Raw genomic sequence first — 22,741 nt, 5'->3', positions numbered from 1 at the left:
TACTTCAACTACGCCGCATATACCAGCACGCGAGCAGTCGCTTTCTCAACCATCAACAATCTACGCCGTAGATATCAGTCCATCGGCACTTGATCTGAGATTTACGCTGTAGCTTTTCCCACAAATCGAACCGTAGCCAAGCATGCCGGGGATACTGTAACGCCTCGGGACCTCGGAATCTTTCTTGTCTCCCCTTGCGGGACCTGGTGGCCTGGTCTTTGGTGTGGTGATGCTCGGGACTACGCTGCATATACCAGCACAGCTTACGGAGTACATAGGGTCGGTGGTATAAAGGTTGAACTACCGGCTGCGGGCAAAAATTATTGTTTATGACGGATATAATTTCTTTACAAATAATAACCTACGAAACCCAATTTTGTCGTCGAAGGAAATTTGGTTCAAGATACAGTATCGGGGGTAGCTTTGCCGTCCAAGCTACAGACAGTACCGAAACATATACGGAAGCACCTTGAACATTTTTTGGTTGGCCCGCCGGAAGGCAAAAAAGAAAAGAGAGAGAGACTATTTGCGACGACGTCACAGCATTCACCTTACACAGTACCTCTACACCAACTAAACTCATTCCCGTTCGCCGCATTCGGATCTTTGTTATTCTTTGTTTTGTGTCATATTCGCCTCTCCGTCTCATCTGACCTGGGTTTTGGACTGACTGACTGGTGGATTGGTGTTGCGGGGAAAATCCACTGAAGCTTGCAACTTCGTTCTCTCAGTCCCCAATTCCTCTCCACGCTTGTAACAAATTCAATCGGTTGTACATCACAAAAAAGAAAGAACAGCCATGGCATCGTCAAGAACCCCATCGGCCCTCCTCTCTTCCTCCCTCCGCCGGTGCCGGTCAATCCCCTCTTCTGTCTGCGGCTCTTCCTCCCGCCCTATTACGACAACAGCAACCACAACACCTCGCCACCTCCCCGCCCTCACACAAACCACGCTCTCCTTCTCCTCGCAATATGGTCTACCGCGAACCCAAATCCGACACAGCTCGCACTCCCCGCTGGGCGCGAGCGCCGCCGCCCCGGCCCGGAAGAAGGTGACCCTGCAGACGCTGCGGGGCATGTACAAGCGCGGGGAGCCGATCACCATGCTCACGGCGCATGACTTCCCGTCGGGTCATGTGGCCGAGGCGGCGGGGATGGATATGGTGCTCGTCGGGGATAGTCTGGCGATGGTGGCGCTGGGGATGGAGGATACGAGTGAGATCCTGATGGAGGAGATGCTGCTGCATTGTCGCAGTGTGGCGCGGGCGGTGAAGGGGGCTTTTACGGTATGTTTTGACTTTGTCTACGGATGTGAAGGGAAGGGAGGAAGGAGAAGCAGGGAAGTTGGTTTTGAGCTGGGAGCTAATTTCGGTTGCGTCGGGTTAGGTTGCCGATTTGCCCATGGGATCCTATGAGGTCTCCCCGGAGCAGGCCTTGCAGTCTGCGATTCGCATTGTGAAGGAAGGGCGGGTGCAGGGGGTCAAGATTGAAGGTGGGGAGGAGATGGCGCCGACGATCAAGCGCATCACGCAGGCGGGGATCCCCGTGGTCGGGCACGTCGGGCTCACGCCGCAGCGGCAGCATTCGCTGGGCGGGTTCCGCGTGCAGGGCAAGTCGACGGCGGGCGCGCTGCGGCTGCTGCGCGACGCGCGCGCGGTGCAGGAGGCCGGGTCGTTCATGATGGTCGTCGAGGCGGTGCCCGCGGAGATCGCGGCCATCGTCACCCAGAAGCTGCGCGTGCCGACCATCGGCATCGGGGCCGGCAATGGCTGCTCCGGCCAGGTGCTGGTGCAGATTGACATGACCGGCAACTTCCCGCCGGGCCGCTTCCTCCCCAAGTTCGTCAAGAAGTACGCCGATGTCTGGGGGGAGGCCATCAAGGGCATTGAGCAGTATCGCGATGAGGTCAAGAGCCGCGCCTATCCGTCGGAGCAGTACACCTATGCTATCCCGAAGGAGGAGCTGGCGGAGTTCGAGCGAATCGTCGAAGAGGGACGTGACAATTGAGTTTCTTCTTAGCTCAGAAACGTTGATCAATCGGTTTCATTCGCGCGGTTCTAGTATCTCACATACCCCGGTGGAATCCCTGTTGCTGGTTGATGCGCCGTCTACTTTTGTATAGATACCTTTTTATTTCCATGTTCCATAATCATCCTCGCATAGGAGACTCTGTTCATAATATCGTCAAGGCCATCTACTTTAAGCCTCAAGAGGGCAGTTAGCGAGCTGTTAGTCGTATTGTTCAGCGGACAAACCTGTAAGCCAAAGCGGTAGCAATCTCTCCTTCCGTGTCAAACTACACCCTGGATACGTCTATCATCCAAAGGCAGGAGTCATAGAATACGCAACAATGAGCTGCTCATCCGTTTTGAAACACTAGACACGAAAATATCAGAGTCCAAGCGCCCATCTTTGCGACACTAGAAGGACGAACTTACCCGCCATAACCCCCCAATCCCTTCATCCAACCCCGGCGCAAAGACGCTATTGACGTAGCAGAAGACCGAGTCGGTTTCCTTGCAGTCAAGCCGCTTCCGGAGGAAGTTGACGACGGTCTCGAACTTCTGCGAAGCGCTGACCTTGAAGACCCGGGTTTTGAGAATCGGGGCCGAGGGGAGAGGCTGAAATCGGACCGTGACTGCGGGATTTTGGTAGGTTGGTTAGTTTCAAAAAGTTCTACGTGAGGCGGGCAAAAGGTGGGCGAGCGATTTGGCTTGTGAAATCGATCGATCGGTTCAAGGGCCGCTGATCTTTGGCAAAAGAGAGTTCAAAAATGGGGAGTGATGCTGCTGCTTGATGGGCATATACGACGAGTACTGTACTTGCCTTTGCCCTTGTCTACGGCTTCTGCATCCGCCAATGCTTGGTGGGCATCGCGGGGCAGACTGGTTAACACCACGGAGGCGGATAGATTCATCGGTAGATCGGCGCCATGCTTGTCATCGGGGATGGGCGTATGTTGCGCCGTGGACGCTGAGGAGTCGGATGATTGCGTGCGCTGGGCTGGTCTGCGAGGGAGGCTGGTTTGATCGGGGTTGGGGGAGTTGCGGGCTGAGGGGCCGTGGGGGGAGGGGGAGTCCATGTTGATTTCGTCGCGGTGGATGCAATAAATCCCTCTCTGTGTGCTGCAAGATAGCACTCGATGGTGTGGCAATATTCTTTTCAGGAAAGGGAATATATGTCGATGGGTGGTGGTGTTATTGATGATCTAGTTCAATTATTTGCATAGCTTAATGATTGCGTTCATCGGGGCAGAGCAGATGACAGGCAGCCCGGCAGTCGACACCTGAGGCCGAAATACACCCCATATGCTCCCGAAGGCTTGCTGGCTTGCAGTTGGGGTACAGTGGAGGTTTAGTCCTTGGGCCACTATGCAGATGCCAGGATGTAGATAGCTGGCGGGCTGAAAAATGAGAAATTGTTGTAGTATAATGTAGTGTAGCGTAGTGTAGTTGTGCGGAGTAAGTTACAAGTTACGGAGTACGGAGTACAGTATGTACAGTACACTCTATCCATGGAACCGGGAAAGGGAAACCAGCGCCTGACCGCCTCCTTATGTACAGTGAGTGACTGAGTGACTGCCGGGCCTGATCCGTCCACTAAACTACGGTTCCGTCACTCACTCACTCACCTCATCTCCATCCACCTTTCGCTCTTGTACTACTTCTACTTCCCTTTCTCCTCCCGCTTCCTCTTCTTTTATTCCCTTATACCCTCTTTCTTTCCCACACTTCCTACACAACTCACTCCCTCGACCTTCAACTCGGTTTTTGCGTTTTCTGCTGCCAGATCCAATAATCCAGCGCCTTGGCCCTTTGCATCTGCCCTATCGCTACCCAGACTCGCCCCGCTCATTGCTTCCCCGCTTCAACCTTGGGGAAGACCTCAATCCCCAACACCCTGACCATTTCTCGTCGCTTGTCTTACTGAGACCCGGTGTCGTTACCCTTGTACTGGAAATATCACCCACGAGAACCACAAGTCCGTCAATCCATCAAAATGAGCAGCCCTAAGCGGAGAATCGAGACCGATGTGAGTATCCTCTTTCCGTGCCTGTGACGGGAGTGGCGTAAATGCTGACGTTGGCGTTCTTTGACAGGTTATGAAGTATGCTATACCACACATACCTCGCGATCGCATAATAGCTAACTAATGCGTCACAGGATGTATGCGCCCCAGGTCACGCCGTCCCCTTGTGCCTAAGCCGCCGATAGGAATAGGATTTATGAAGACAATTCGAGCGGGGTGGGATAGACAGGCATCATGCTGATGAACAAATAGGTTGATGAGTGACTATGAGGTGACTCTGGTCAATGATAATAGTACGCTGCTGTCTTTCTGGACCAAGCTGCCCTGCATATGCTAACAATCGTTCTAGTGTACGTCTCATTGCGTCCGGATTCGCAGTTGAGATTCATGACTTAATAATCTACTACCAGGCAAGAATTCTACGTCCGCTTCAAGGGTCCTGAGGAGAGTGGGTATTCTCGCAGTCCACGATTCAGTCCAAGTCGAGTTTGTTAACCAAATTTAAGCTCCGTTCGCTGGTGGCCACTGGAAGATCCACGTCGAACTCCCCGATCAATACCCGTACAAGAGCCCCAGCATCGGGTTCGTCAACCGGATCTTCCACCCGAACATTGATGAGCTGTATGTGCCATAATTCCCCAACAACTCGATCCCCCCATGGTCTGCCCCAACTCACCTTTGGTCTCTCTCCACCCAGTTCCGGCTCCGTCTGCCTCGACGTCATCAACCAGACCTGGTCGCCCATGTACGACATGATCAATATCTTCGAGGTCTTCCTCCCTCAGCTCCTCCGCTACCCCAACCCGTCCGATCCCCTCAACGGTGAAGCAGCAGCCATGCTCATGCGCGAGCCCAAGACCTACGATGCAAAAGTAAAAGGTAAGGGGATACATTCCTTCACCTTCGGTCAGACCCCCAATAACTAACCCCTGTTGAAAAGAGTATGTCGCCAAGTACGCCAGCAAAGAGGCCGTCGACGACGCCGGCGAAGACACCGAGTCGGAAGATGAGCTGAGCTCGGCCGGAAGCTATGAATCCGGTGGCGAGGAGCCGGCCGGTACGATGGATGATGTTTAAAGGAAACCCAACCGACCGCTCTCACCACTCCGCTCTCTCTCCCTTACAATTCTTCGCAATTCTTCGCAACCATGCCCTTGCATCTAGACTGATTTCAGTCACTTTCCTTTCCGCCCGTTTCTCTGCTCCTGATTTGGACATTATACTCCCATCTATATCGCATTGGCATTGTTTCGTCTTTTTTTTTTTTTTTTTCACACCTTTCCGCCTCCATCTTCTGCTTCCCTCTCCCGATTTGCGATTTTATTTTATTATCTTATCAAGTAAGATCATGCCGGTGTCAGGCTGGAAGGCGTTCCATGGCGGAGTTTTTCTTTTCTTTTCTTTCTTTCTTTGGTCTCTGCTGAAGTCCGCTGGTGCAATTGAGCTGTCTTTATTCCTTGTCAAGAGGATGTTGTTCGGGATGCTGGAGGATGGGTTGAGCTGGCTGTCAAGTTGTGCAGCTTAGGTGTATTGTACCGCTCACTACCTACAAGTGACGCCCCATCTCTCTCGTTCCCTCCCCACTCCGTGTTTCTCAAGATAATACAGAAAATTTTAAACTCCATAGGGCTGTATACTAAAACTAAGAATGTCATGCCAAACAGGTACAGTCTATTTGCGATGGCACAAACGACGAATGTCTATGTCATAGATCTCAATTGATATATTATTGAAGAGCGCCCCCTCTCCAGGTAGTCGGGGCAACAATCTTCGTACATAAAAGATTGGGCAGGAAAACAGCTCATGCGTACCTCACACCACGGAGAGACCAAATTAGAGAGGAAAATGACAAAGACAGAACTGTAAGAAGAATCCGACAATCAAAGAGACGAATAGAACGAAGAGAAAGGACACAGGCTAAGCCAGGGTATTATGAAAAGGGGGGAAGAAAAGGAAAGATCCAACATGGGAATCTATCGTCAGATGATAATGGGTAGGAAGAAGAAGAAGCAGAAGAAGAAGATGTAGACATGAAGGCTCAAAGAAGGGGGCAAGAGAGCGGAAGATCGGAAAGATTGACAATAAAACGCCCGTCGCCCGGCGACCATGATGATGCAAGATGAGTTATGAGGATGCGTAGGGAGGAGGGAGGGGGAGGGGAGCGTCAACCGATGAGAAGAATGTCTTTCGCGACCTCAATTTGGAGTCAGATTGCTTTGGTCTTTTTAAGCTACAGCTCGAAAAGAGCCGGCGCTTGTTGTTGGTCTTCAGCTCAGACGGAAACACCATCCGTGCGCTCTCCCTCTCTGCCCTTTCCCCGCCCCAGTTGGGTTACTTTTTTTTTGTTCGTCGATGTCGATTTGAGGAGGGCTTTAAGTCACTTTCAACACCCCAAAGACATCCCTCGACCCGTCCTCATCTGTGCTCGAACCGGGCCGCGAGCGGTTTTTGCGCGTGTTGATCACCACCTCCCCCCAATGCTTCGGGACCGTCCCGCCGGGTTTGGGCGATGCGGCGGATCGGCGCGGCGCGCGCGGCGGGGTCGTGTCCGTTTTCGTGACTTTGACGGGCGGAAGGGCTTCGGAGCTTGAGGCGGAGGGGGCGACGACGGCGCTGGGGAGGGTCGCGTGCGGTTGGAGATGGGGCTGCGGTTGGATCGACCAGATGTCGATGACGGAGCTGTAGGTTTCCAGTAATTTAGTTATTCGCTCGCTCGCTCTCGCACAGAATCAAATGTGATAGGGAAGCAGTGGTTTGCGCTTACTCCGAGGCTCTTTGGCAGATGGCTTCTAACGCTTCTCGTTCGCGCTTGAGATAGCCCGGGTCCGGGTGGTTGCCGGGGCTGGTGTTGTTGAGGGATCCGTAGGCGTAGCCGGGTTGGTTGTAGATGTCTTCTTCGAGGAGGCGGGAGGATTCGCCCTATGAGTTTTGCGGTCTAAATCAGCGGAGTTTACTTTGGGATTTCGTTGAGTGGTATGCTATTCTGAAATAAAAGGGTTTGCGCGGCGAGCTTTCGGCGCAATGCCTGGCTGGCTAAGGAGAAGACGTGGAATTGAAAGGGGTATGAGGGACGTACATCTTGGCTTTCTGGGGGACTACGCCCCAGACATGAGGCGCAAATACCCATTCTGAATGTAAAGGTGGGTTAAGTCTGGTGATGGTGTATTCTAGTCAAGGCGATGGCAAAGGATCTTGTTCTGGACGTGGTGCGACGTTGGCTGGGGATGAGAGAGATAACACGGGTTGAACTGGGCGATGAATGCGAGCTGAAAAACGAGGGACGGTCTCGATTCAAAAGAAGGTTGGTTTGCGGAGTGAAATGGACAGAAGCGCACCAGGCGGTGATACTGAAGGTGAAGGAGGGCTTGTGGGTGGGTTGGTGGAACGAGTTGGTGGTGGTTGTAGAAGTCGAGATCGAGATAGTGAGGCGTCCGTCAGTGGAGTTCCCGTGAACCGCATGAATGCCACGGGCTGGCGGGCATCTTCTATGCCCAATCCGTCCGACAGAGGTGGCCCGTGCATGGGCGCTAGCCCATCATCCAGCCACTATACTATACAGTGGTAGCACAGTGAGTAAGTTACTCTCTACTGGCATAAGAGAAACTAAAGGAATAAAGATGTGATTGCACCAGTAGACGTGTAGAGAGTCGTTAGAAGTCGACTGTAATGGCATTCCTTCCAACAGTCCTTCTCCTTGTAAACCATTGCTCTCTCATCGGCCAATTCGAGGGCGTAGAAATGAACAATCAGTTCATGCAAACAAAGAATAATCTATAAACAACTTAAATTGAAGACACATCCCCAGTCCAATCAATTCCTGAATTCAACAATCAGACATATCCAACCCATCTCTCAGGTTGATGGGTTGAACAAGCGCAATGCATACAGCCAATGCTCCGGGGCCGTGGCCGCACCGGATAACCACCGGTGGAAATAAAGCTGTCCGCGGCCGACGACCGACATTTTTCGTTTCCACCGCCAACCCGCAATCATCCAACTGGCATCAGGTCACCGTCACCATCCAGCACGCAGCGCAGATAAACGGATCTGTAACGCGATCGACTTCTTCGAAAAGCATTGGCTTGCTTATTTCTCCCATTCGATTCGATTGGTGACCGCTTCCCGAAAACCGACACGACACCATGTTTGACCTTCCCATGGCAAGACGGTATGCCGATTTCCACGACTTGCGCTTTGCATCGCCCTCAAACCCCACAATCCCACTAACAGAGCTCCCGTATCAGCGTTCGACGCGATGAGCTACTTTCCAGAGACTCAGAATCACCTCCCGCATCCCCGCCCCCTGAATCCGCGCTTCCAGATGTTCAGCAGCGCCTCGGTGAATTGCTCAATCTCGACGCCCTGATCGCACCCGCATACGCCGCCCCTGAACCCACCCAACCACAGGACAACGAGCACAAAGCGGAGGATGAGGAACAAGAGTTTGAATTTCGGCTGTTCAGTGCTCCTGCCCCGGCGACAGCCACGAAACCCTTGGCTGGTGCGACGTCGGACGACAAGGACGCAAACGAGAGCAAGGGGACGGACCCCGCCGCCCCCGTGGGGGTGGCGCAGAAACTTCGAATCCGCGTCCGGTCTCCTACTCCCGGGGCCGGAGGTCTGGAGGATGGCCGGTTGGTGAACCCCTTCCGGGGGTATGGGCACTACTTCACCGCGCCGGGGTCGATGACGGGGGGAAAGGCGGACAGCGAGGAGGAGGAGATTCTCAGCGCGAAGAGGCAGCAGTTTGAGGAGGTGGCAGTATCCGGGCTGCAGATGCTGGGGTTCGCTCAGGTGCCGTGGGTAAGTGTCCTACCTCTTGAGCCCTGTGACGTGGGGAGCTTGCCATGCTAACTGTGCTTCATATAGCCTGGTTGTTACCTACCTTGGAAAGTGGTTCATCTGAAGAGTGAGAAGAAGGCGAAGGGAACTGAGAGTGCAGGTGATAGCGACACCCAGCCGGCGACTTGTGTGGTCGATCCGCCCGAGAGGGTCCCGGTTTCGAGCAAGAAGCCCGGAAAGAAGCGGCGCATCCAGCTGCGGAAACGTCGTTCGGCCAAGGATGAAGCGAAGAAGCGGCAAGATGAGGAGGAGCAACGTAAAGCAGAGAAACGCAATCGGAAGAATCGCGAGCAGAAGCTCAAGCGGAGACAGAAGGCCAGAGAACAAAAGGCCGCTGCTGCCGCTGCCGCCGCTGCCGCCGGCACAGCCGAAGGTCAAGCTGCTCAACCTGCTGGGATTGATGAAGGTGCTTCCTCAGATGGAGGAAGTGACTGAGGCCCTCCGAAAGTGTATTATGTCTCCCATTAATTCTTAGCCTATGATACCCGTGCCGATATCATCTTTCCAACGATTATCTTCTTCTACGAATTTTACACTTCTACTACGACTGACTAAATTGGCACATGTCGGTCTATTCTGACTTTGGTTCAGATGATTAAAACGGTATGGAAGGATGCCAAGCTAATACAAACAAGATAGGGTATTTTGAGAAGATGATATCGACCACAGAGCACAAGGAAATCGGTAGCAGTCAATGCTGGGTATGAGATGCAAGGTATTAAGGAATTCGAGGGTGAAAGAATGGAAGATGCGCGGAGATCACAACGCATCGCTCGTCGCCATGAGTTCGGTTACTTCGACTCTTCGGCTAGACGCAGGCTGTTAGTCAAGGCCTCATCGTTGGGTGAAAACTGGCTTACCCTTCGCTTGCCCAGCAGTCTCGGCAGGCTTGTCAGCAGCAGCCTCAGCAGCGGCCTCAGCCTTCTTCTCCGCGGCGTGGTCCTCCGCCACGGTTTCTGCGGTTGGTGCGCCCGTGTTCAATTCCAGAACCGGGGCAGTTGAGGATGTCACAGGCTCAGTAGGCTCCGGCTTCGCTCCCTCGGCGAGAGTCTCAGCGGGGGCATCTGATATCATTAGCCATCAGTGCTTCCATAGGGCATTCATAGTCGCTTTACTCACCAGCCTGGGGCTCCGCAGCAGCAACATCAGCAGCAGGAGTAGCTTCAGAATCCTCCTGGTCGGTCTTCTTCTTACGGAAGATAGACTTGAGCTTAAGCTTCAACTTAGCAATGAAAGCCGGCGCTGCATTCTACGTTAGCTAATCTTCTTCTCATCAGCTCAGATAGCAAAGGCAATGGCACTAACCCATTATGAATAATATGGGTATATTAGGTAGAGGTAACTGATGGTAGAAGAGAAGCGAGTAGATGAAGCCTAGCAGGTAACCGGCTAAAGATCACGACGATGATGTTGTTCAGGATGTGGTCAAAAGAGTGACTGAGGTTAGAGAACAGGAAACAGAGAACAAAGAACAAAGCAGACAATGACTTCGCAACTCCCAGTAGGTATTTGTATTCCACGTGACGGGGGCACGGTCCTGATGGTGATGATCGTCTGCCTGTCTAATTTGCCTATTGCCGCCTCCTTTCTTTTTCATTAGCACCACCACGTCCCTTTTTGACTCCTTTTTTTTTTCTTTCTGCATTGCAAGCTTCATTTTCCACCGTCATGACCCCGCAGGCGTCTGTTTCAGGTCCACCGTGCCCATCAGGGGAGAATAAAAGGGAAAAGATTTGACATGGACCAATTGACTAATCTCGGTAGTGCTCCGTTTGAAAGTCGAGCTGGTGGACGACACCGTATGGTTCGAGAACGGACGAAGAGTCATCCCATCATCTATTTATTGACAACGAACCAGTCGATCTGGGCCCGACTATTCTCTTCCTGCCATGGTGGCTTCCTTTTCACCAGTGGTGTATGTCCGTTCGTAAAGTAGATGAGATTCCTAAATCGCCCGTCCCAGCTTGTTGTTGACCGGAGATGAGTTGTTGCGATCTCGGGAGACCCTAACTCCCCTCCTAAACTGCTGGTCCAAACGGGAACATGGCTTTCAATTCAGGGGGGGAACACAAAAGTCCAACCTGTCAGAAAAGAAATTTCTTACATGCTGCTCGAAGGATCTGACGACTTAGTATACCGATGATGATAAAAACAAACGAGCTACTGATCCACTATTACTTAAAGGAAGGTCCTGGTAATACGCTTATTTGAAGCTATTTGAGCCAAACCACTTGCTCTGGTGGGGTCATCTATATGAAGTCACGGAAATTGCCCTAAACATGGATCCAGCTTGAACACCGCCAGGTTTGCAATGCAAGCCTCTTTATCTTGTACGTTTCTTACAGCGGCGCGGAGCGAAAGAAAACAAGGACTAAGAGAAAATGGATAAAATTTCCCAGGGTCCATTTGACCCCCCTCCAATCTTTCACTTTTCATCTATCACAATCGTTTTCATTTCGGGCTTGCTGCGTAAATGCATCTTGGGCCGTCCAACTGGCAAGGGTCGTCTCATGAGGAGATCAACTAATAACTGCAAGCAGCGTTGGAATCGTGTTTCATCAGATGTCTGTGCTGCCATTCTGTTCAAGATCGCGCTGGCATCGCATCTGGTTCTTTTTCAAGGCTTCTCAATACCCTGAGGTCATCAAGTCATCTATTGGATGACTAGTGACTAGTGACGGCCGGCATGGGTACTGGACTGATAGGTCTAGTCCAGAAATAGGCTATGCGCGAGAGCGATGGCCAACTCTGTTTTTTTCGTCAGGGGCAAGAGGCTCCGATTGCACGTAGCTTAGGGCTTTCGGCAGCAGAAGAAAAATCACGACTAAAGAGGTCTCGATGGTTGATTCTTGGGACAGGGGTAGAAGACTCTCGGTCAGAATCCTTGCAACTACCATGTGAGACTGCCTCAACCATGAAATCCCTAGAGTCTGGGTGTTTGTGTCCTTATCTCTGGAGTGAAGAAAGTTGTTCCCAATCAATTTCCTTGTTGTTTGGTGACTGGAAACAAAATGAAAGGTGGCTGACTAACTAACCACCACCGATCGCTCTGCCGCCTTGCCGCGCGGGAGATATCGTCATCCTTCCACTCTATCTGAGGTCCCTCCCAACTTCTCGCGCTGTCAGATGTCGCAGTACAGTGATCAGACCTCGATACCAATATAGAGATGTCCCCTGGTCAATCCGCAGCAGATATCCCGTCCACAAGGCCGGTATCGGAGCAAACTCCTCTTCTTGGGGACCAAAGGCAAGATGATCTCAATCAGCCGGGGGACACTCCGGTTCCGTTAGCCGACGAACCCACCACCAGGGAGCTGATCCTGGTGATGGGGAGTGTCTGGGTGGGCGTCTTTCTTGCTGCCTTGGGTGCGTGACTTTCTCTTGACTCCTCTGCCAATTCCTCAGCTAAATGTAACTAGATACCACGATTGTCGCAACCCTGAGCGCTCCGATCTCCTCGTCCTTCCACTCCTTGTCTCTGCTATCGTGGCTGGCCACGTCCTACCTAATATCCAATGCCGCCTTCCAGCCGCTGAGCGGTCGACTGACGGATATATTCTCTCGTCGGGCAGGACTGGTATTCTCGAATGTCTTCTTCGCCGCTGGGACGCTGATGTGTGGACTGGCCGAAAGCGAAGGTGCTATCATAGCGGGTCGTGTCATTGCGGGTATTGGAGGCGGTGGTCTGACAGCCATCTCGACCATCATCAACTCGGACTTGGTCCCGCTCCGGAAGCGAGGGATCTGGCAGGGAATTGGAAATATTTGCTACGGTGCTGGAAGTGGTCTGGGTGGCGTCTTTGGCGGATGGATCAACGACACGCTGGGATGGCGGTGGGCTTTCCTGATCCAGGTGCCCTTCATTGTGGTGTCGGGCATTCTAGTGACTGTCATGGTAAAAGTGCCAGTCAAGGACACCGACGATGCCAAACTGAAGCGGGTTGACTTCTTCGGAGCGTTAACCTTAGTCACCACGCTCGTGTTGTTTCTGCTCGGGCTCAACACGGGTGGGAATCAAGTGCCATGGACGCACCCGCTCATCCTGGTCTCGCTGCCGCTATCCGCCGTGTCGTTTGTCCTCTTCCTCTATATCGAAGCCAAGATTGCGGCGGAGCCGGTTATCCCAGTCCGGCTTCTTCTTGATCGGACTGTCTTTTCTGCCTGCCTGACCAATTGGTTTAGCACCATGACCGTCTTCGGACTTTTGTTCTACTTGCCCTTGTTCTTTCAGGTCCAGGGTCTCTCCGCTACTGCCGCAGGCGTGCGGTTGATTCCGCAAGCCATTGGAACGTCCATTGGTTCGCTGGGGGCTGGCGTTCTCATGCGCTCCACGGGACGCTACAAGGTGTTTGTCCGCATCACCCTGACTCTTCTGGTTATCGCTTCCGTCCTGATCAGCACTTTGTCTCTCACGACTCCGTCGTGGCTCCCTTTTATCTACTTTTTCCTGATGGGCACGGCTTACGGCAGTATGCTGACTCTTACCCTGGTGGCACTTATCTCTGCCGTGGACCACGAACATCATGCGGTTATCACGTCTGCATCTTACGCCTTTCGCAGCACGGGTAGCACGATTGGCATTACAGTGGCCTCCGCCGTCTTTCAGAACATTCTGAAGTCGGGTCTATGGAGACGATTCGGCGATCGGGAACATGCGGGAGAGTTGATCTCCAAGATCCGAGACAGTCTGGATGAGATCCACCGTCTCCCTGCGGACTGGATCCCAGGGGTCTTGGATGCGTATATCGACTCGTTACGGGCGGTATTCCTTACACTGCTCGGATTGGCGGTGCTGGGAGCGTTGGTTAGCATGGGGATGCGGGAGCATAAGTTGCACTCGAACCTCTCTCGCCGTGAGGATTAGAGTTGGGTTGAGTTATAGTTGAGGGGTACACTATACACCACATACACCACAAGGTATACCAAAGTATGTACTTAGTAAAAGAGTAGTAGAAGAGTAGAAAGAATGGAAAAGACTACCTAATGAATACATCATCGGGGATTGGGTGGCCTGAGGCCCCACGTGTCCCACCCTTCCGCCCAGCTTGGCGGTTCGTTCTCCAACGGCATTCGTTCAAATTCGTTCAAATTCGTTCAGTTTGTCCCCTTCAGGTTCATGATTAATGGAACCATTCCTCATGCATGGCCAGTCAGTGTGCCACTGACTCTGTCTCTACTCTCCTTGCTTTGGTTGTGACAGTCCCTCTTTTTTTTCCTTTCTTTATACCCTTACCCCCTCACAGTGCTCTCATCACCCTGAGATCATCATCCACCCTCTTTACACATCTCATATCTCCAAACCTGGTGGCGTGCAGCAAACGAAAAGACGTGGCGACGCCTGCCTTACCAAATTCACGCCCAAGCTTCCTCCCCATCTGCGATTTTACGTATTCTTCTGCAAGTCCCGCTCGGCCACTCTCCAACACACCGCTTCCTTGCCCTCCTAGTTCCTCCGATCAGACCACCAGTCGTTCAACACGTGCTGCTGCTTTGAGGTCCGCCTCTTGACTTCCTGTACATGGCTTGCACTCGGTAGTTCAACATTTGGGAGGAGAACGGCTTTCTTGGGTTGCAATTGATTGCCCTACCACTTCTACACATTCCCTCTTTATCTTACCGCCTTGTTCTCCACTTCTTTTCAACGCCAAAGTATTGCACTGGTTGCGATTAGTATCCTTGACGGTGACAGGTACAATTCGCTTTGGTGACGACCCCTGTTGGCAAGCCTTGTTCTTAACGGTCCTGTTCTAGCTTGGACGATTCGGGGGCTCACTTAGCTATAATACCGTGCGCAAGGCCCATACCACACACACACACACACCATCGCCGGCCCGATCAACCAATTCTCCTTTGTGACACCCTTTTCCCTTACCCTTCTTGAATCGGATTGTTATGGCAGTCGGGGCTGGGACGAGCATCTCCACGACATCTACCGTTGCAAGTGTGGTCTCTAAAGCTGCTTGGTCCTCGGAAATGGAGGTGGATTTTGCGAGCGAGGAAATGGTCACTGCGCATACAAGTATGGTCGGATCCTGCATAGATAATGAAATGAAAGTTTTCGGTGGCCCTTCGACCCGCCGTCGAAAACGTTTACTCCTCTCCACTGATAGCGCGTTCGTCGACAATGTACTCCCCTCGTTGGTGCGGAATCCGGACATCGAACTACGATTGATCACCGACGAGCCCTCGGCTCTGCTCTCGAGCGCCAGCAAAGTCCCCCATTACATGGATACGGTGGATAGTCAGACCTTTGAGAAGAAAACGGGCGCGCGGAAATGGCTGAAGGCCAAGGCGGCGGAGCTGTGCGACTGGGCGGATATGCTCCTGGTCGCGCCGATCGATGCGGGCGCTCTGGGATCCATGCTGTCGGGCTTGACCAACACCCTCACGCTGGCGCTGCTCCGGGGCTGGATGTCGTCGAAACCGGTGGTGCTCATCCCAGGCATGACCGTGTCGGAATGGAACCATCCGCTCAGCAAACGGCAGCTCTGGGAGGTGCGGCAATATTGGTCCTGGATCAAGATCGTCACGCCGGTGCTCTGGAAGCCAGGGGACACGGAAGAATTGATACAATTGCCCTGGGATGGATTGAAAGTTCTCCACGACACGATCGAACAGACTCTGAACCTATCTTTCTCGGAAACGCATCCTATCTCCGGCCAACCTTCAGATAATTCGAGCGGGCCGCCGGAACCAACGCAGACCGGGGATGTGCCCTCAGCCATGTCGCGACACCTGCTATATCGCCTGAATAAGACCGAACATGGCCCGCGCTCATTACCGATGGAGCTCTGGTTGAATATTTTCGAGGACCAATTACACGACTGGGAGATCGCCAAAGCCGTGGGCATCCCCACGAACCTCCCCGTGCCCAAAGAATGGCAGAATCACCTGCTGAAAATGTCCACACCGGCCTCGCTCGAGTACACCATCCTGCGAGGATCGTTCGCGGCGATCAAAAAGCGCATCGACAGCCTCCCGCGCTGGAAACCCCTCTCCGATCTTTCCCTTCACCTCATTTTCAAATTCTCCCGAACCGATATCCTCTCCTACCTCATCGAGAAACAGCATGACCTCCTCTGGACGACCTCTCTCCTCAGCGTCCTCCCCTACCGGGCCTCCGCCATCTACGGCAATCCCAACCTCCTGACCTGGTGGCGCGACGCCCCCGACCTGCCGAACAAGGACTACACCACCGACGCAATGGACGGCGCCTCGCGGGCCGGCTTCGTCAACGTGCTGGAGTGGTGGCGCACCTCCGGCCTGGAACTGCGGTACACCGAGCGCGCCCTCGAGGCCGCCAGCGCCGAGGGCCAAGTCGCCGTGCTGGACTGGTGGAAGCGCGCCTCCACATCCACCTCCTCCGCTGCCACCTCCTCAAATCCCGTCCTCGCCAGTAGCCGCCGCAACCGCATCCCGCTGAAGGTCGGCAAATCCGTGCTTTTGGCCGCCCAGTCCGGCCGCACCGCCTCCCTGGCCTGGTGGGACGCCTCGGGGATCCCCTACACGCACGGCGAGTCGGTCGCCCGCATCGCCAGCACCCACGGCCACGTGCACGTCCTGGAGTTCTGGCACCGGCTGAAGGGCGCCAAGATGATCTTCGACAGCCAGGTCCTGGTGGGCCCCACCAAGAACGGCCACGACGCGGTCCTGGAGTGGTGGCGCCGCAGCGGCCTGCGCGTCGAGTTTAAGACCTGCGACATCGAGGAGGCGCTCGAGGACGCCGACCCCGTCTCCGGCGCCGAGCAGCGCGTGCGCACCTGGTGGGCGCGCAACGGGCTGAACCTCGGCGTGGGGACGAGTGAGTGGATGAAGACGAAGGTGCTTTAAAATCAATCACCTCCTTCTCCGACCGCGCACCCTCCCCCTACTATTATTATTCACCTCCGGACTAACATTGCAAATACCCATACAATCCTCACCACCCGGCGCTCTCACAGGAGCCATCAAAGGGCTGGAAATCCGCACACACAAATGGCAATAAACCGAATGGCTTGCTTCAAACCCTCCCCTGCTGTTTGTTACCCCTCATAATCAGAATACCCCCACTTATATAACCTTGCCTTTCTTCACCTGCAGTATCATATTTCTTTTCTTGCCTGGCGTTCCGAGTGATTGTTCTTACCTATATAGACTGGCCTTTATCACGATGATGACCACCAACCAACCTGGGAAATACCTTTACATTTTTGTGCCTGATTTCTTTCATAATCTTTGTTTTCCCTCATTGCTCAATGTTGCATACCATTTCACTAAAATAACAACAGGGAGGGGCTACTTCGTTCTAGCAGGGTGTCGGTGTCGGTGTCGGATTTGAAGTTAGCCTTGATTTTTTTGATCTTGTGATCCATAATCTTGCATACTTGAACACACTCCTTCTATATCGGTAATGAAAACATGTAGGAATTTTCTCTTTCGGTTGATTGTTCTTGTAGGTAGGAATATCCTTTTTCTCGAACGCTTCTATCTCCTGAGATTGAGGATCGAAAACAGGCGGAAAATGGATGATAAAAAAAAAACCATAGAATAAGACTCCCATTAGAAGAGAGTGACAGGGACATTTCTTCCCCGAGGTCTCAAGAAGAAATCAGGCTAGACGACCGTCTCAAGGCGTTGTTGAACAAGATAGAGTATAATAAAAAATAGCATTCGGGTCATGAACAAGTCGAAGCGCACAAGAAAAAAAAAGGATGAAGAAAAGGCCATGGAATTTGAGCGCCATCGGAAAGGACAAAAAGCAACGCCGTCCTGTCTTTGATAAACACACATTCACATAAACAAACACGTCAAGCATTCAGACTTCCTTCCTGCAACGGGGGTTAGTCATGGTTTTGAGGGGTAAAACAAAAGGCTGATGGACTTCCGAGGTGTGTGTACATACCAGGTAGGTTCACTTCTCTCATATGCAGGGGTCCGGATTTCATTCCGGTCCCCAAACGGATTGTTCTCATCGTCGTCCTCATCGGTCTCGGACTCGCTGTCACTGTACGTCTTTCGTCTCGACGAGGAGGAAGGCACGGATAAGCTGAGCGGCCGGGGCGGACGCGGAGGCTTAGGCGGGTTGACGGTCAACCCGGCGAAGGACTCGGGGAGGTCGTCGCGGTCCGGGGTCCAGCCGCTCTCGATCACGTCTTGGTCACTGTCACTGTCATAGTCGACGCTCTTGTCCAGGACCTCGAAAGCCATCAGCGCCGTGACAAGCTCCTCGTTGGCGTGGATCAGGCTGCCTAGGTACTCCTCGCTTTCGACGTGCTGGATGTACCGCAGGATTTGGCGCCGCAGCGTCTTGCAGGTCTCAAACCGGTTGAGGACCTCTGCATCTTCGCTGACCCGGTGGGTCTCGCGGTTGACCAACTTGAGCGCGTTGAGAAGGTTCGTACTGGCGACCGAGGAGGACGCCAGCGTCTGCAGAATATCCGGCTTCTCCTTGTCCAGGCTGAAACTGCGGCTGAGCGTCCTCTTCTCCTTCTTCTCCTTGCGCGAAGAGCGACTGGATGTGTGCTTGTGTTTCGGCCCACTGAGAACCGTCGCGGGACCGTTGCCGGCGGAGACCGACACCGTATGCCCCATCACGGGCTCGTCGGATGTGACCGAGTCGCGCAGCACTTTGGCCTTCGCCTGGGTAGCCGGTTGCTTGCGTTTGGGCAGCTGGCGGTAGAGCGCCGTCACCCGCTCCATGCCGGGGGTGTCCTTGTAAGATGCGGCCCATTGTCCGAACAGCTGCTTGCATTTCTGTTTGACCAGGGGATCAGAGACGGGGTCGGTTGCAGCGATGCGCAATCGCTCGAGCAAGGGCTCGTCCGCGAATTCGCGCAGAAACCGGTCGCCCGTGTTCTGTATCAAGAAGTCGAGGATCGTGAGCGCTCGTAGTTGGCGGTGGAGATTGCCATACTTGCTGCAGGGGGTCATTAGTGATTGGGAGAGGGAAAGGCTGGCTCGACTGACAGCTTCTTGCGCAGCGCACGACTGGCCTCCCGCGGGCCACTAGCTTGTATGCGAATGGCTTCGATCAAGTCGACAATTCCGCTGGAGTCTTCGACATCGTATTGTTCGCTAGTGAGTACTTCGATTTGCACCGTCACGGCGGTGTATGGCTTCTATGAGAGTAGCAAGGTGATCAGCACATGAGGTGGACTGATGGATGGTCCGGCGTTCAGTAAAATGTAACAAAGCAGAGACGGTTGTTTGTTCAAGTGCTGGTCTGATGTCCGGACGGCAGTGGGATTGGCCCGTCGCGTGGATTTCAGATAGACTTACCGAGGATTGAAACATGGTGTTCAAGAATGTGTTTTAGAGCAAATGCGGCCGTTAAGAAGTCGTGTGGTTTGCGAGGGTACTGCGGACCGGTAAATTGGTAGCGAGTACTTTCACATGCGCAAATGAACAATGGCTGCTCCGAACAGGGTCGCAAAATGTGGTTGAGAGGGATGAAGTGATTCCGAGGCGGAGACACTTGATGTTCACCTATAATGCTATTGTAGAGTCCTTATGCAGATCCCAATTCGGATGGACTAGGGTATATTAAGGAGAAGCGCAGGAAAACCGCAGAGTGGTGACGTGTGAACAGTAGTGTCTGGGGGAACTGTGGGCTTGTCCTTGGCGGGTGCAGTGCTCAGCCCAACCCGCAGATAAGGGTGGAGTGTGTTGCTGATTTGGATTTCGGATGGAAGATCCCAGAGGAAAGATGCACGCACGAGGGGAGAGAACAGACGAAGGAACACCGAATGAGCCCCTCCAACGTCATGCGGTGGATGTGTGCAGTGGTTTGATAAACAACAGACGGAGAGAGTGTCCGTGACTCCGTTGCACTTGCAATCTCGTGACTGATTCGTAGTGCCCCTCGCCAGTTGCCCCATTGGGTCTAGTGCGGGGAAAAGAGACAATGCAATCGATTCAGTGCCTGATTATTGCCTGATTATGCCTGGGGCTCCTCTTTCCGATGCCGCGCCGACCCAATTACGTACTCACTGCCCCATTCCTGGATAAAGGAGAGGAGGGGCATTTCGTTCCCCATTTCGATTGAAACATCTACACATGGAAATTCATAAGAATCACTACCCACACACGTAGATGAGGAATTTGAAGCAATTGATATCCTACAGAAAGTCACTTCCTCAGTAATCATCCCCCAATCCCCCGATCCGCCAATTGACCCCTCTGGCGTGAGCTTGGAATGGGTTTTCGGTCTCCGAATTCGGCAGATCCCAGCTCCATCCGCAAACCGCGACTCTCCATCTTCTCCCGTCTCGTCGTCTGCTCCACTCTGCTACTGGGAGTCAGCATCATCTTAAAAGCCCGCCACCATCTACTCTCTCCTCTTCTCCCCCACTTCTATTCCTCCTCCATCCCTCACACCCAACCCGCGACCATGGCCTACCAACAAGAACGCTACATCGCTGAACTCGCCGTTCAGCGCGCAACTCTCCTCACCCAGAAAGTCTTCAACGAGAAGGCCAAGGGAACCGTCTCCAAAGATGACAAGTCTCCCGTCACCATCGGCGACTTTGGAGCCCAGGCTCTGATCATTCAGGCCATCCGCAAGAATTTCCCCAACGATGAGATCGTCGCCGAGGAGGAGGCCAGCACGCTCCGCGAGGACAAGGCGCTGAGCGCCGAGATCTGGAGACTCGTCAAGGACATCAAGTTGGAGGATAGCGAGAGCGACAACCTTCTGGGCGGCGCCCTGCCGAGCGAGGAAGCGATGCTGGACATCATCGACGAGGGCAAGAGCGCTGGTGGTGCCAAGGGTCGCGTCTGGGCCTTGGACCCCATCGACGGCACCAAGGGTTTCCTGCGCGGCGGCCAATACGCCGTCTGCCTGGGCCTGATTGAGAACGGTGATGTCAAGGTTGGAGCCATCGGCTGCCCCAACCTGCCCGTCAACGATTCCGAGACTTTGTCCGCCGGAATCGGTGCGGAGCAGACCAGCGGCGCCGGCAACGGGGTCCTCTTCTCTGCTATCCAGGGTGTCGGGGCCATCAGCAGACCCCTGACCAACGCCAGTCTCGCCGAGAGCAAGTCGATCTCCATGCGCCCCGTGCCGGACATCGCCCAGGCCGTCTTCTGCGAGGGCGTCGAAGCTGCCCACTCCGCCCAGGGTGACAACGCCGCCGTCGCCGAGCGTCTCGGTATCACTGCCCCCAGTGTGCGTCTGGACTCCCAGGCCAAGTACTGCTCGATCGCCAGAGGGGCCGGTGACATCTACCTGCGCCTGCCGGTGAAGAAGGACTACCAGGAGAAGATCTGGGATCACGCCGCTGGAGATCTGCTTGTCCGCGAGGCGGGCGGTCAAGTGACTGATATCTACGGTCAGAGATTGGACTTCAGCAAGGGCCGGACCTTGGCTGCCAACAAGGGTGTCGTCGCCGCCCCCGCGGCCATCCACGACCAGGTCATCGACGCCGTGAAGGTTGTTCTGAAGTTGTAAGAAGAGGTTACGAATTTCCTGTTATGCATAGATTGTGTGGTTTTTTTTCATGTTGGCTGCATAATCTGTCAAGCTATATCCACGCTAGATGCGTCTAAAAGTACACAAATTTCAAAATACCAGTCGCGAACCCAGAGAACCATGCTCCGATATACATATACAGGTGTAAAAAAAAAAGCAAAGAAAAGGAGAGTCCCCCAAGGTATAAACGACACCCGATCACCGAATCTTCTTGGCTTTCAATCTGATGGTCTCTCCGTTGACGAAGATACCCTTGCCCTTGTAGGGCTCGGGCTTGCGCCATTCGCGGATCTCGGCCGCGAACTGCGTCACGACTTCCTTGTTGACACTCTCGAGCAGGATACGGGTCGGCTGAGGTGTGCTGGCCTTAACTCCCCACGGAACGGGGAGTTCAATCGGGTGAGAGTATCCGACCTTCAGGGAGACGAACTTCTGGCCTTTGAATTGGGACTTGACGGTGGTCGCCTGAGACTCGATCGTAGCTCTGTAACCGACACCAACCATACTCAGGATACAGATGTGACCTTCCGACACTCCCAGGACGTAGTTTTGTAGATGCGAGCGCATGGTGCCTGATTTCGTCATGTACTAGTCAGTCGGCCCGTTCCAAAGCAGAGAAGTAATTTCCGGTGAGAAAAGGTTATCGACATACCCCACATAGCACGCTGGTGTTTGATCTCCCGGTCTTGAACGGAGAGAGTGGCCTTCCGGAGGGCTTCATCGTGTTCGATGTTGACGAAGGGAGGGACTTTCAGTGTCATTTTACCTAGCAGTCACTTCTTGTTAGAAATACCATAGAGTGGTTTCCTCGCCGGGCAGTTCAGAAAAGACGGGGACTCACCCAGAGGGCCCGACACCTCAATTGCAACCTTGGGAGCTTCCTCGGCGTTTCCTCTCACGGAGACAACCGGGAGATCGATGAACTTGAGAGACACCTCCGGGGGAATGGTAATCGGGGCACTGCCCTTCCGCGATTGTGTCGGGGAAGTGGTCGAGAAAGGTTGTGTCCGGAGAGGGAGAGCGAAGGCTGAACCGGGACGAGCAGACGCAGCGCCCGTTCTCAGGGAGCTCCGCGCAAATTGCCGGAGGCAGCTCTGGGGTAGGAGATTCGACATGGCGGCGTGGGTTGCGACTGATGTTTTGATTGACTAGTCTGGGATTCTTTTGATGCGGACGGATTTTGTCCGGAGATCCTGTCTCCCTAATCCGGTTAGTCCAGATCACGTGAGAGGACATATAGATCGGGGATGGGTGAGGTCTCCCTACAGCTTCTACTTCGGCTCTGCACTCGTGATGAAGTGATGTTGGAGCTGTCTGCTTAGCCCTACGGGTCTTTCCTCCGCTGGGTTGAAGTTGACTTATGGCTTAGCCTAGAGAACGGGGATAACCTCACTTTCCCGCTTTACATCTGTCCTACTTCGTC

At 53.6% G+C, this 22,741-nt stretch overlaps 13 protein-coding genes across 13 annotated transcripts; 8 read left to right on the top strand and 5 right to left on the bottom strand.

Annotated features, from left to right (window-relative positions):
- Positions 1-799: 799 nt before the first annotated feature.
- BO82DRAFT_293764 (3-methyl-2-oxobutanoate hydroxymethyltransferase ECM31) lies at positions 800-2,006 on the top strand (the record flags this gene model as incomplete). The annotated part of the gene is made up of 2 exons (XM_025631801.1): positions 800-1,285; positions 1,386-2,006. 2 exons carry the CDS (start codon positions 800-802, stop codon positions 2,004-2,006), a joined length of 1,107 nt encoding a protein of 368 aa, XP_025487620.1.
- A 73-nt stretch (positions 2,007-2,079) lies between these two features.
- BO82DRAFT_358257 (ubiquitin-like protein ATG12) lies at positions 2,080-3,409 on the bottom strand. Its single transcript, XM_025636236.1, has 3 exons — positions 2,826-3,409; positions 2,438-2,637; positions 2,080-2,375 (listed from the first exon to the last, which is right to left on the bottom strand). Exons 1-3 carry the CDS (start codon positions 3,079-3,081, stop codon positions 2,316-2,318), a joined length of 516 nt encoding a protein of 171 aa, XP_025487619.1. The 5' UTR covers positions 3,082-3,409; the 3' UTR covers positions 2,080-2,315.
- A 589-nt stretch (positions 3,410-3,998) lies between these two features.
- BO82DRAFT_368497 (E2 ubiquitin-conjugating protein UBC8) lies at positions 3,999-5,105 on the top strand (the record flags this gene model as incomplete). Its single annotated transcript, XM_025637125.1, has 9 exons — positions 3,999-4,031; positions 4,099-4,106; positions 4,163-4,165; positions 4,281-4,321; position 4,378; positions 4,439-4,476; positions 4,535-4,649; positions 4,726-4,907; positions 4,969-5,105. 9 exons carry the CDS (start codon positions 3,999-4,001, stop codon positions 5,103-5,105), a joined length of 558 nt encoding a protein of 185 aa, XP_025487618.1.
- A 1,295-nt stretch (positions 5,106-6,400) lies between these two features.
- On the bottom strand, positions 6,401-7,155 carry BO82DRAFT_406170 (LAMTOR1/MEH1 family protein; the record flags this gene model as incomplete). Its single annotated transcript, XM_025639547.1, has 3 exons — positions 6,401-6,707; positions 6,793-6,947; positions 7,105-7,155. The coding sequence occupies 3 exons, from the start codon at positions 7,153-7,155 to the stop codon at positions 6,401-6,403; spliced, it is 513 nt and encodes a 170-aa protein (XP_025487617.1).
- Positions 7,156-8,011: 856 nt separating this feature from the next.
- Positions 8,012-9,442, top strand: BO82DRAFT_178987 (DUF2011 domain-containing protein). Its single transcript, XM_025630406.1, has 3 exons — positions 8,012-8,196; positions 8,273-8,831; positions 8,898-9,442. Exons 1-3 carry the CDS (start codon positions 8,171-8,173, stop codon positions 9,303-9,305), a joined length of 993 nt encoding a protein of 330 aa, XP_025487616.1. The 5' UTR covers positions 8,012-8,170; the 3' UTR covers positions 9,306-9,442.
- A 28-nt stretch (positions 9,443-9,470) lies between these two features.
- Positions 9,471-10,320, bottom strand: BO82DRAFT_358252 (uncharacterized protein). Its single transcript, XM_025636235.1, has 4 exons — positions 10,176-10,320; positions 9,990-10,112; positions 9,731-9,934; positions 9,471-9,678 (listed from the first exon to the last, which is right to left on the bottom strand). The coding sequence occupies exons 1-4, from the start codon at positions 10,177-10,179 to the stop codon at positions 9,662-9,664; spliced, it is 348 nt and encodes a 115-aa protein (XP_025487615.1). The 5' UTR covers positions 10,180-10,320; the 3' UTR covers positions 9,471-9,661.
- Positions 10,321-11,114: 794 nt separating this feature from the next.
- BO82DRAFT_178965 (uncharacterized protein) lies at positions 11,115-11,551 on the top strand. Its single transcript, XM_025630405.1, has one exon. The coding sequence runs from the start codon at positions 11,252-11,254 to the stop codon at positions 11,507-11,509; it is 258 nt and encodes an 85-aa protein (XP_025487614.1). The 5' UTR covers positions 11,115-11,251; the 3' UTR covers positions 11,510-11,551.
- Positions 11,552-11,973: 422 nt separating this feature from the next.
- On the top strand, positions 11,974-13,850 carry BO82DRAFT_344884 (MFS multidrug transporter). Its single transcript, XM_025633677.1, has 2 exons — positions 11,974-12,236; positions 12,290-13,850. The coding sequence occupies exons 1-2, from the start codon at positions 12,038-12,040 to the stop codon at positions 13,732-13,734; spliced, it is 1,644 nt and encodes a 547-aa protein (XP_025487613.1). The 5' UTR covers positions 11,974-12,037; the 3' UTR covers positions 13,735-13,850.
- Positions 13,851-13,967: 117 nt separating this feature from the next.
- Positions 13,968-14,570, top strand: BO82DRAFT_178927 (uncharacterized protein). Its single transcript, XM_025630404.1, has one exon. It carries the CDS (start codon positions 14,013-14,015, stop codon positions 14,376-14,378), a length of 366 nt encoding a protein of 121 aa, XP_025487612.1. The 5' UTR covers positions 13,968-14,012; the 3' UTR covers positions 14,379-14,570.
- Positions 14,571-14,843: 273 nt separating this feature from the next.
- On the top strand, positions 14,844-16,700 carry BO82DRAFT_368492 (uncharacterized protein; the record flags this gene model as incomplete). The annotated part of the gene is made up of 1 exon (XM_025637124.1): positions 14,844-16,700. One exon carries the CDS (start codon positions 14,844-14,846, stop codon positions 16,698-16,700), a length of 1,857 nt encoding a protein of 618 aa, XP_025487611.1.
- A 993-nt stretch (positions 16,701-17,693) lies between these two features.
- On the bottom strand, positions 17,694-19,142 carry BO82DRAFT_378006 (LSB5 family protein; the record flags this gene model as incomplete). Its single annotated transcript, XM_025637614.1, has 3 exons — positions 17,694-18,765; positions 18,816-18,967; positions 19,128-19,142. 3 exons carry the CDS (start codon positions 19,140-19,142, stop codon positions 17,694-17,696), a joined length of 1,239 nt encoding a protein of 412 aa, XP_025487610.1.
- A 779-nt stretch (positions 19,143-19,921) lies between these two features.
- On the top strand, positions 19,922-21,431 carry BO82DRAFT_358246 (3'(2'),5'-bisphosphate nucleotidase). The gene has a single exon (XM_025636234.1). It carries the CDS (start codon positions 20,044-20,046, stop codon positions 21,295-21,297), a length of 1,254 nt encoding a protein of 417 aa, XP_025487609.1. The 5' UTR covers positions 19,922-20,043; the 3' UTR covers positions 21,298-21,431.
- On the bottom strand, positions 21,332-22,462 carry BO82DRAFT_358244 (mitochondrial 54S ribosomal protein uL6m). The gene is made up of 3 exons (XM_025636233.1): positions 22,160-22,462; positions 21,971-22,084; positions 21,332-21,890 (listed from the first exon to the last, which is right to left on the bottom strand). The coding sequence occupies exons 1-3, from the start codon at positions 22,431-22,433 to the stop codon at positions 21,517-21,519; spliced, it is 762 nt and encodes a 253-aa protein (XP_025487608.1). The 5' UTR covers positions 22,434-22,462; the 3' UTR covers positions 21,332-21,516.
- Positions 22,463-22,741: the final 279 nt, after the last annotated feature.

Source organism: Aspergillus uvarum (assembly GCF_003184745.1).
Source record: "Aspergillus uvarum CBS 121591 unplaced genomic scaffold BO82scaffold_68, whole genome shotgun sequence".
NCBI classification, from domain to species: Eukaryota; Fungi; Ascomycota; class Eurotiomycetes; order Eurotiales; family Aspergillaceae; genus Aspergillus; species Aspergillus uvarum.
The sequence above is the reverse complement of the archived record's forward strand: the minus strand, read 5'-3'. Positions and strand labels throughout refer to the sequence as shown.

What these genes read in the sequence shown, in the direction of transcription:
- BO82DRAFT_358257 (XM_025636236.1), bottom strand. Translation starts at nt 3,081, where the DNA reads ATGGACTCCCCCTCCCCCCACGGCCCCTCAGCCCGCAACTCCCCCAAC. An exon ending in AGCCGTAGACAAGGGCAAAG is followed by an intron (nt 2,638 to 2,825) that starts GCAAGTACAGTA and finishes AAAATCCCGCAG; the next exon opens with TCACGGTCCGATTTCAGCCT. An exon ending in GGATTGGGGGGTTATGGCGG is followed by an intron (nt 2,376 to 2,437) that starts GTAAGTTCGTCC and finishes TTTCGTGTCTAG; the next exon opens with TGTTTCAAAACGGATGAGCA.
- BO82DRAFT_178987 (XM_025630406.1), top strand. Translation starts at nt 8,171, where the DNA reads ATGTTTGACCTTCCCATGGCAAGACG. An exon ending in GACCTTCCCATGGCAAGACG is followed by an intron (nt 8,197 to 8,272) that starts GTATGCCGATTT and finishes CTCCCGTATCAG; the next exon opens with CGTTCGACGCGATGAGCTAC. An exon ending in GGTTCGCTCAGGTGCCGTGG is followed by an intron (nt 8,832 to 8,897) that starts GTAAGTGTCCTA and finishes TGCTTCATATAG; the next exon opens with CCTGGTTGTTACCTACCTTG.
- BO82DRAFT_358252 (XM_025636235.1), bottom strand. An exon ending in TGCTGCGGAGCCCCAGGCTG is followed by an intron (nt 9,935 to 9,989) that starts GTGAGTAAAGCG and finishes TAATGATATCAG; the next exon opens with ATGCCCCCGCTGAGACTCTC.
- BO82DRAFT_178965 (XM_025630405.1), top strand. Translation starts at nt 11,252, where the DNA reads ATGGATAAAATTTCCCAGGGTCCATTTGACCCCCCTCCAATCTTTCAC.
- BO82DRAFT_344884 (XM_025633677.1), top strand. Translation starts at nt 12,038, where the DNA reads ATGTCCCCTGGTCAATCCGCAGCAGATATCCCGTCCACAAGGCCGGTA. An exon ending in CGTCTTTCTTGCTGCCTTGG is followed by an intron (nt 12,237 to 12,289) that starts GTGCGTGACTTT and finishes AAATGTAACTAG; the next exon opens with ATACCACGATTGTCGCAACC.
- BO82DRAFT_178927 (XM_025630404.1), top strand. Translation starts at nt 14,013, where the DNA reads ATGGCCAGTCAGTGTGCCACTGACTCTGTCTCTACTCTCCTTGCTTTG.
- BO82DRAFT_358246 (XM_025636234.1), top strand. Translation starts at nt 20,044, where the DNA reads ATGGGTTTTCGGTCTCCGAATTCGGCAGATCCCAGCTCCATCCGCAAA.
- BO82DRAFT_358244 (XM_025636233.1), bottom strand. Translation starts at nt 22,433, where the DNA reads ATGTCGAATCTCCTACCCCAGAGCTGCCTCCGGCAATTTGCGCGGAGC. An exon ending in TGAGGTGTCGGGCCCTCTGG is followed by an intron (nt 22,085 to 22,159) that starts GTGAGTCCCCGT and finishes AGTGACTGCTAG; the next exon opens with GTAAAATGACACTGAAAGTC. An exon ending in ACACCAGCGTGCTATGTGGG is followed by an intron (nt 21,891 to 21,970) that starts GTATGTCGATAA and finishes TGACGAAATCAG; the next exon opens with GCACCATGCGCTCGCATCTA.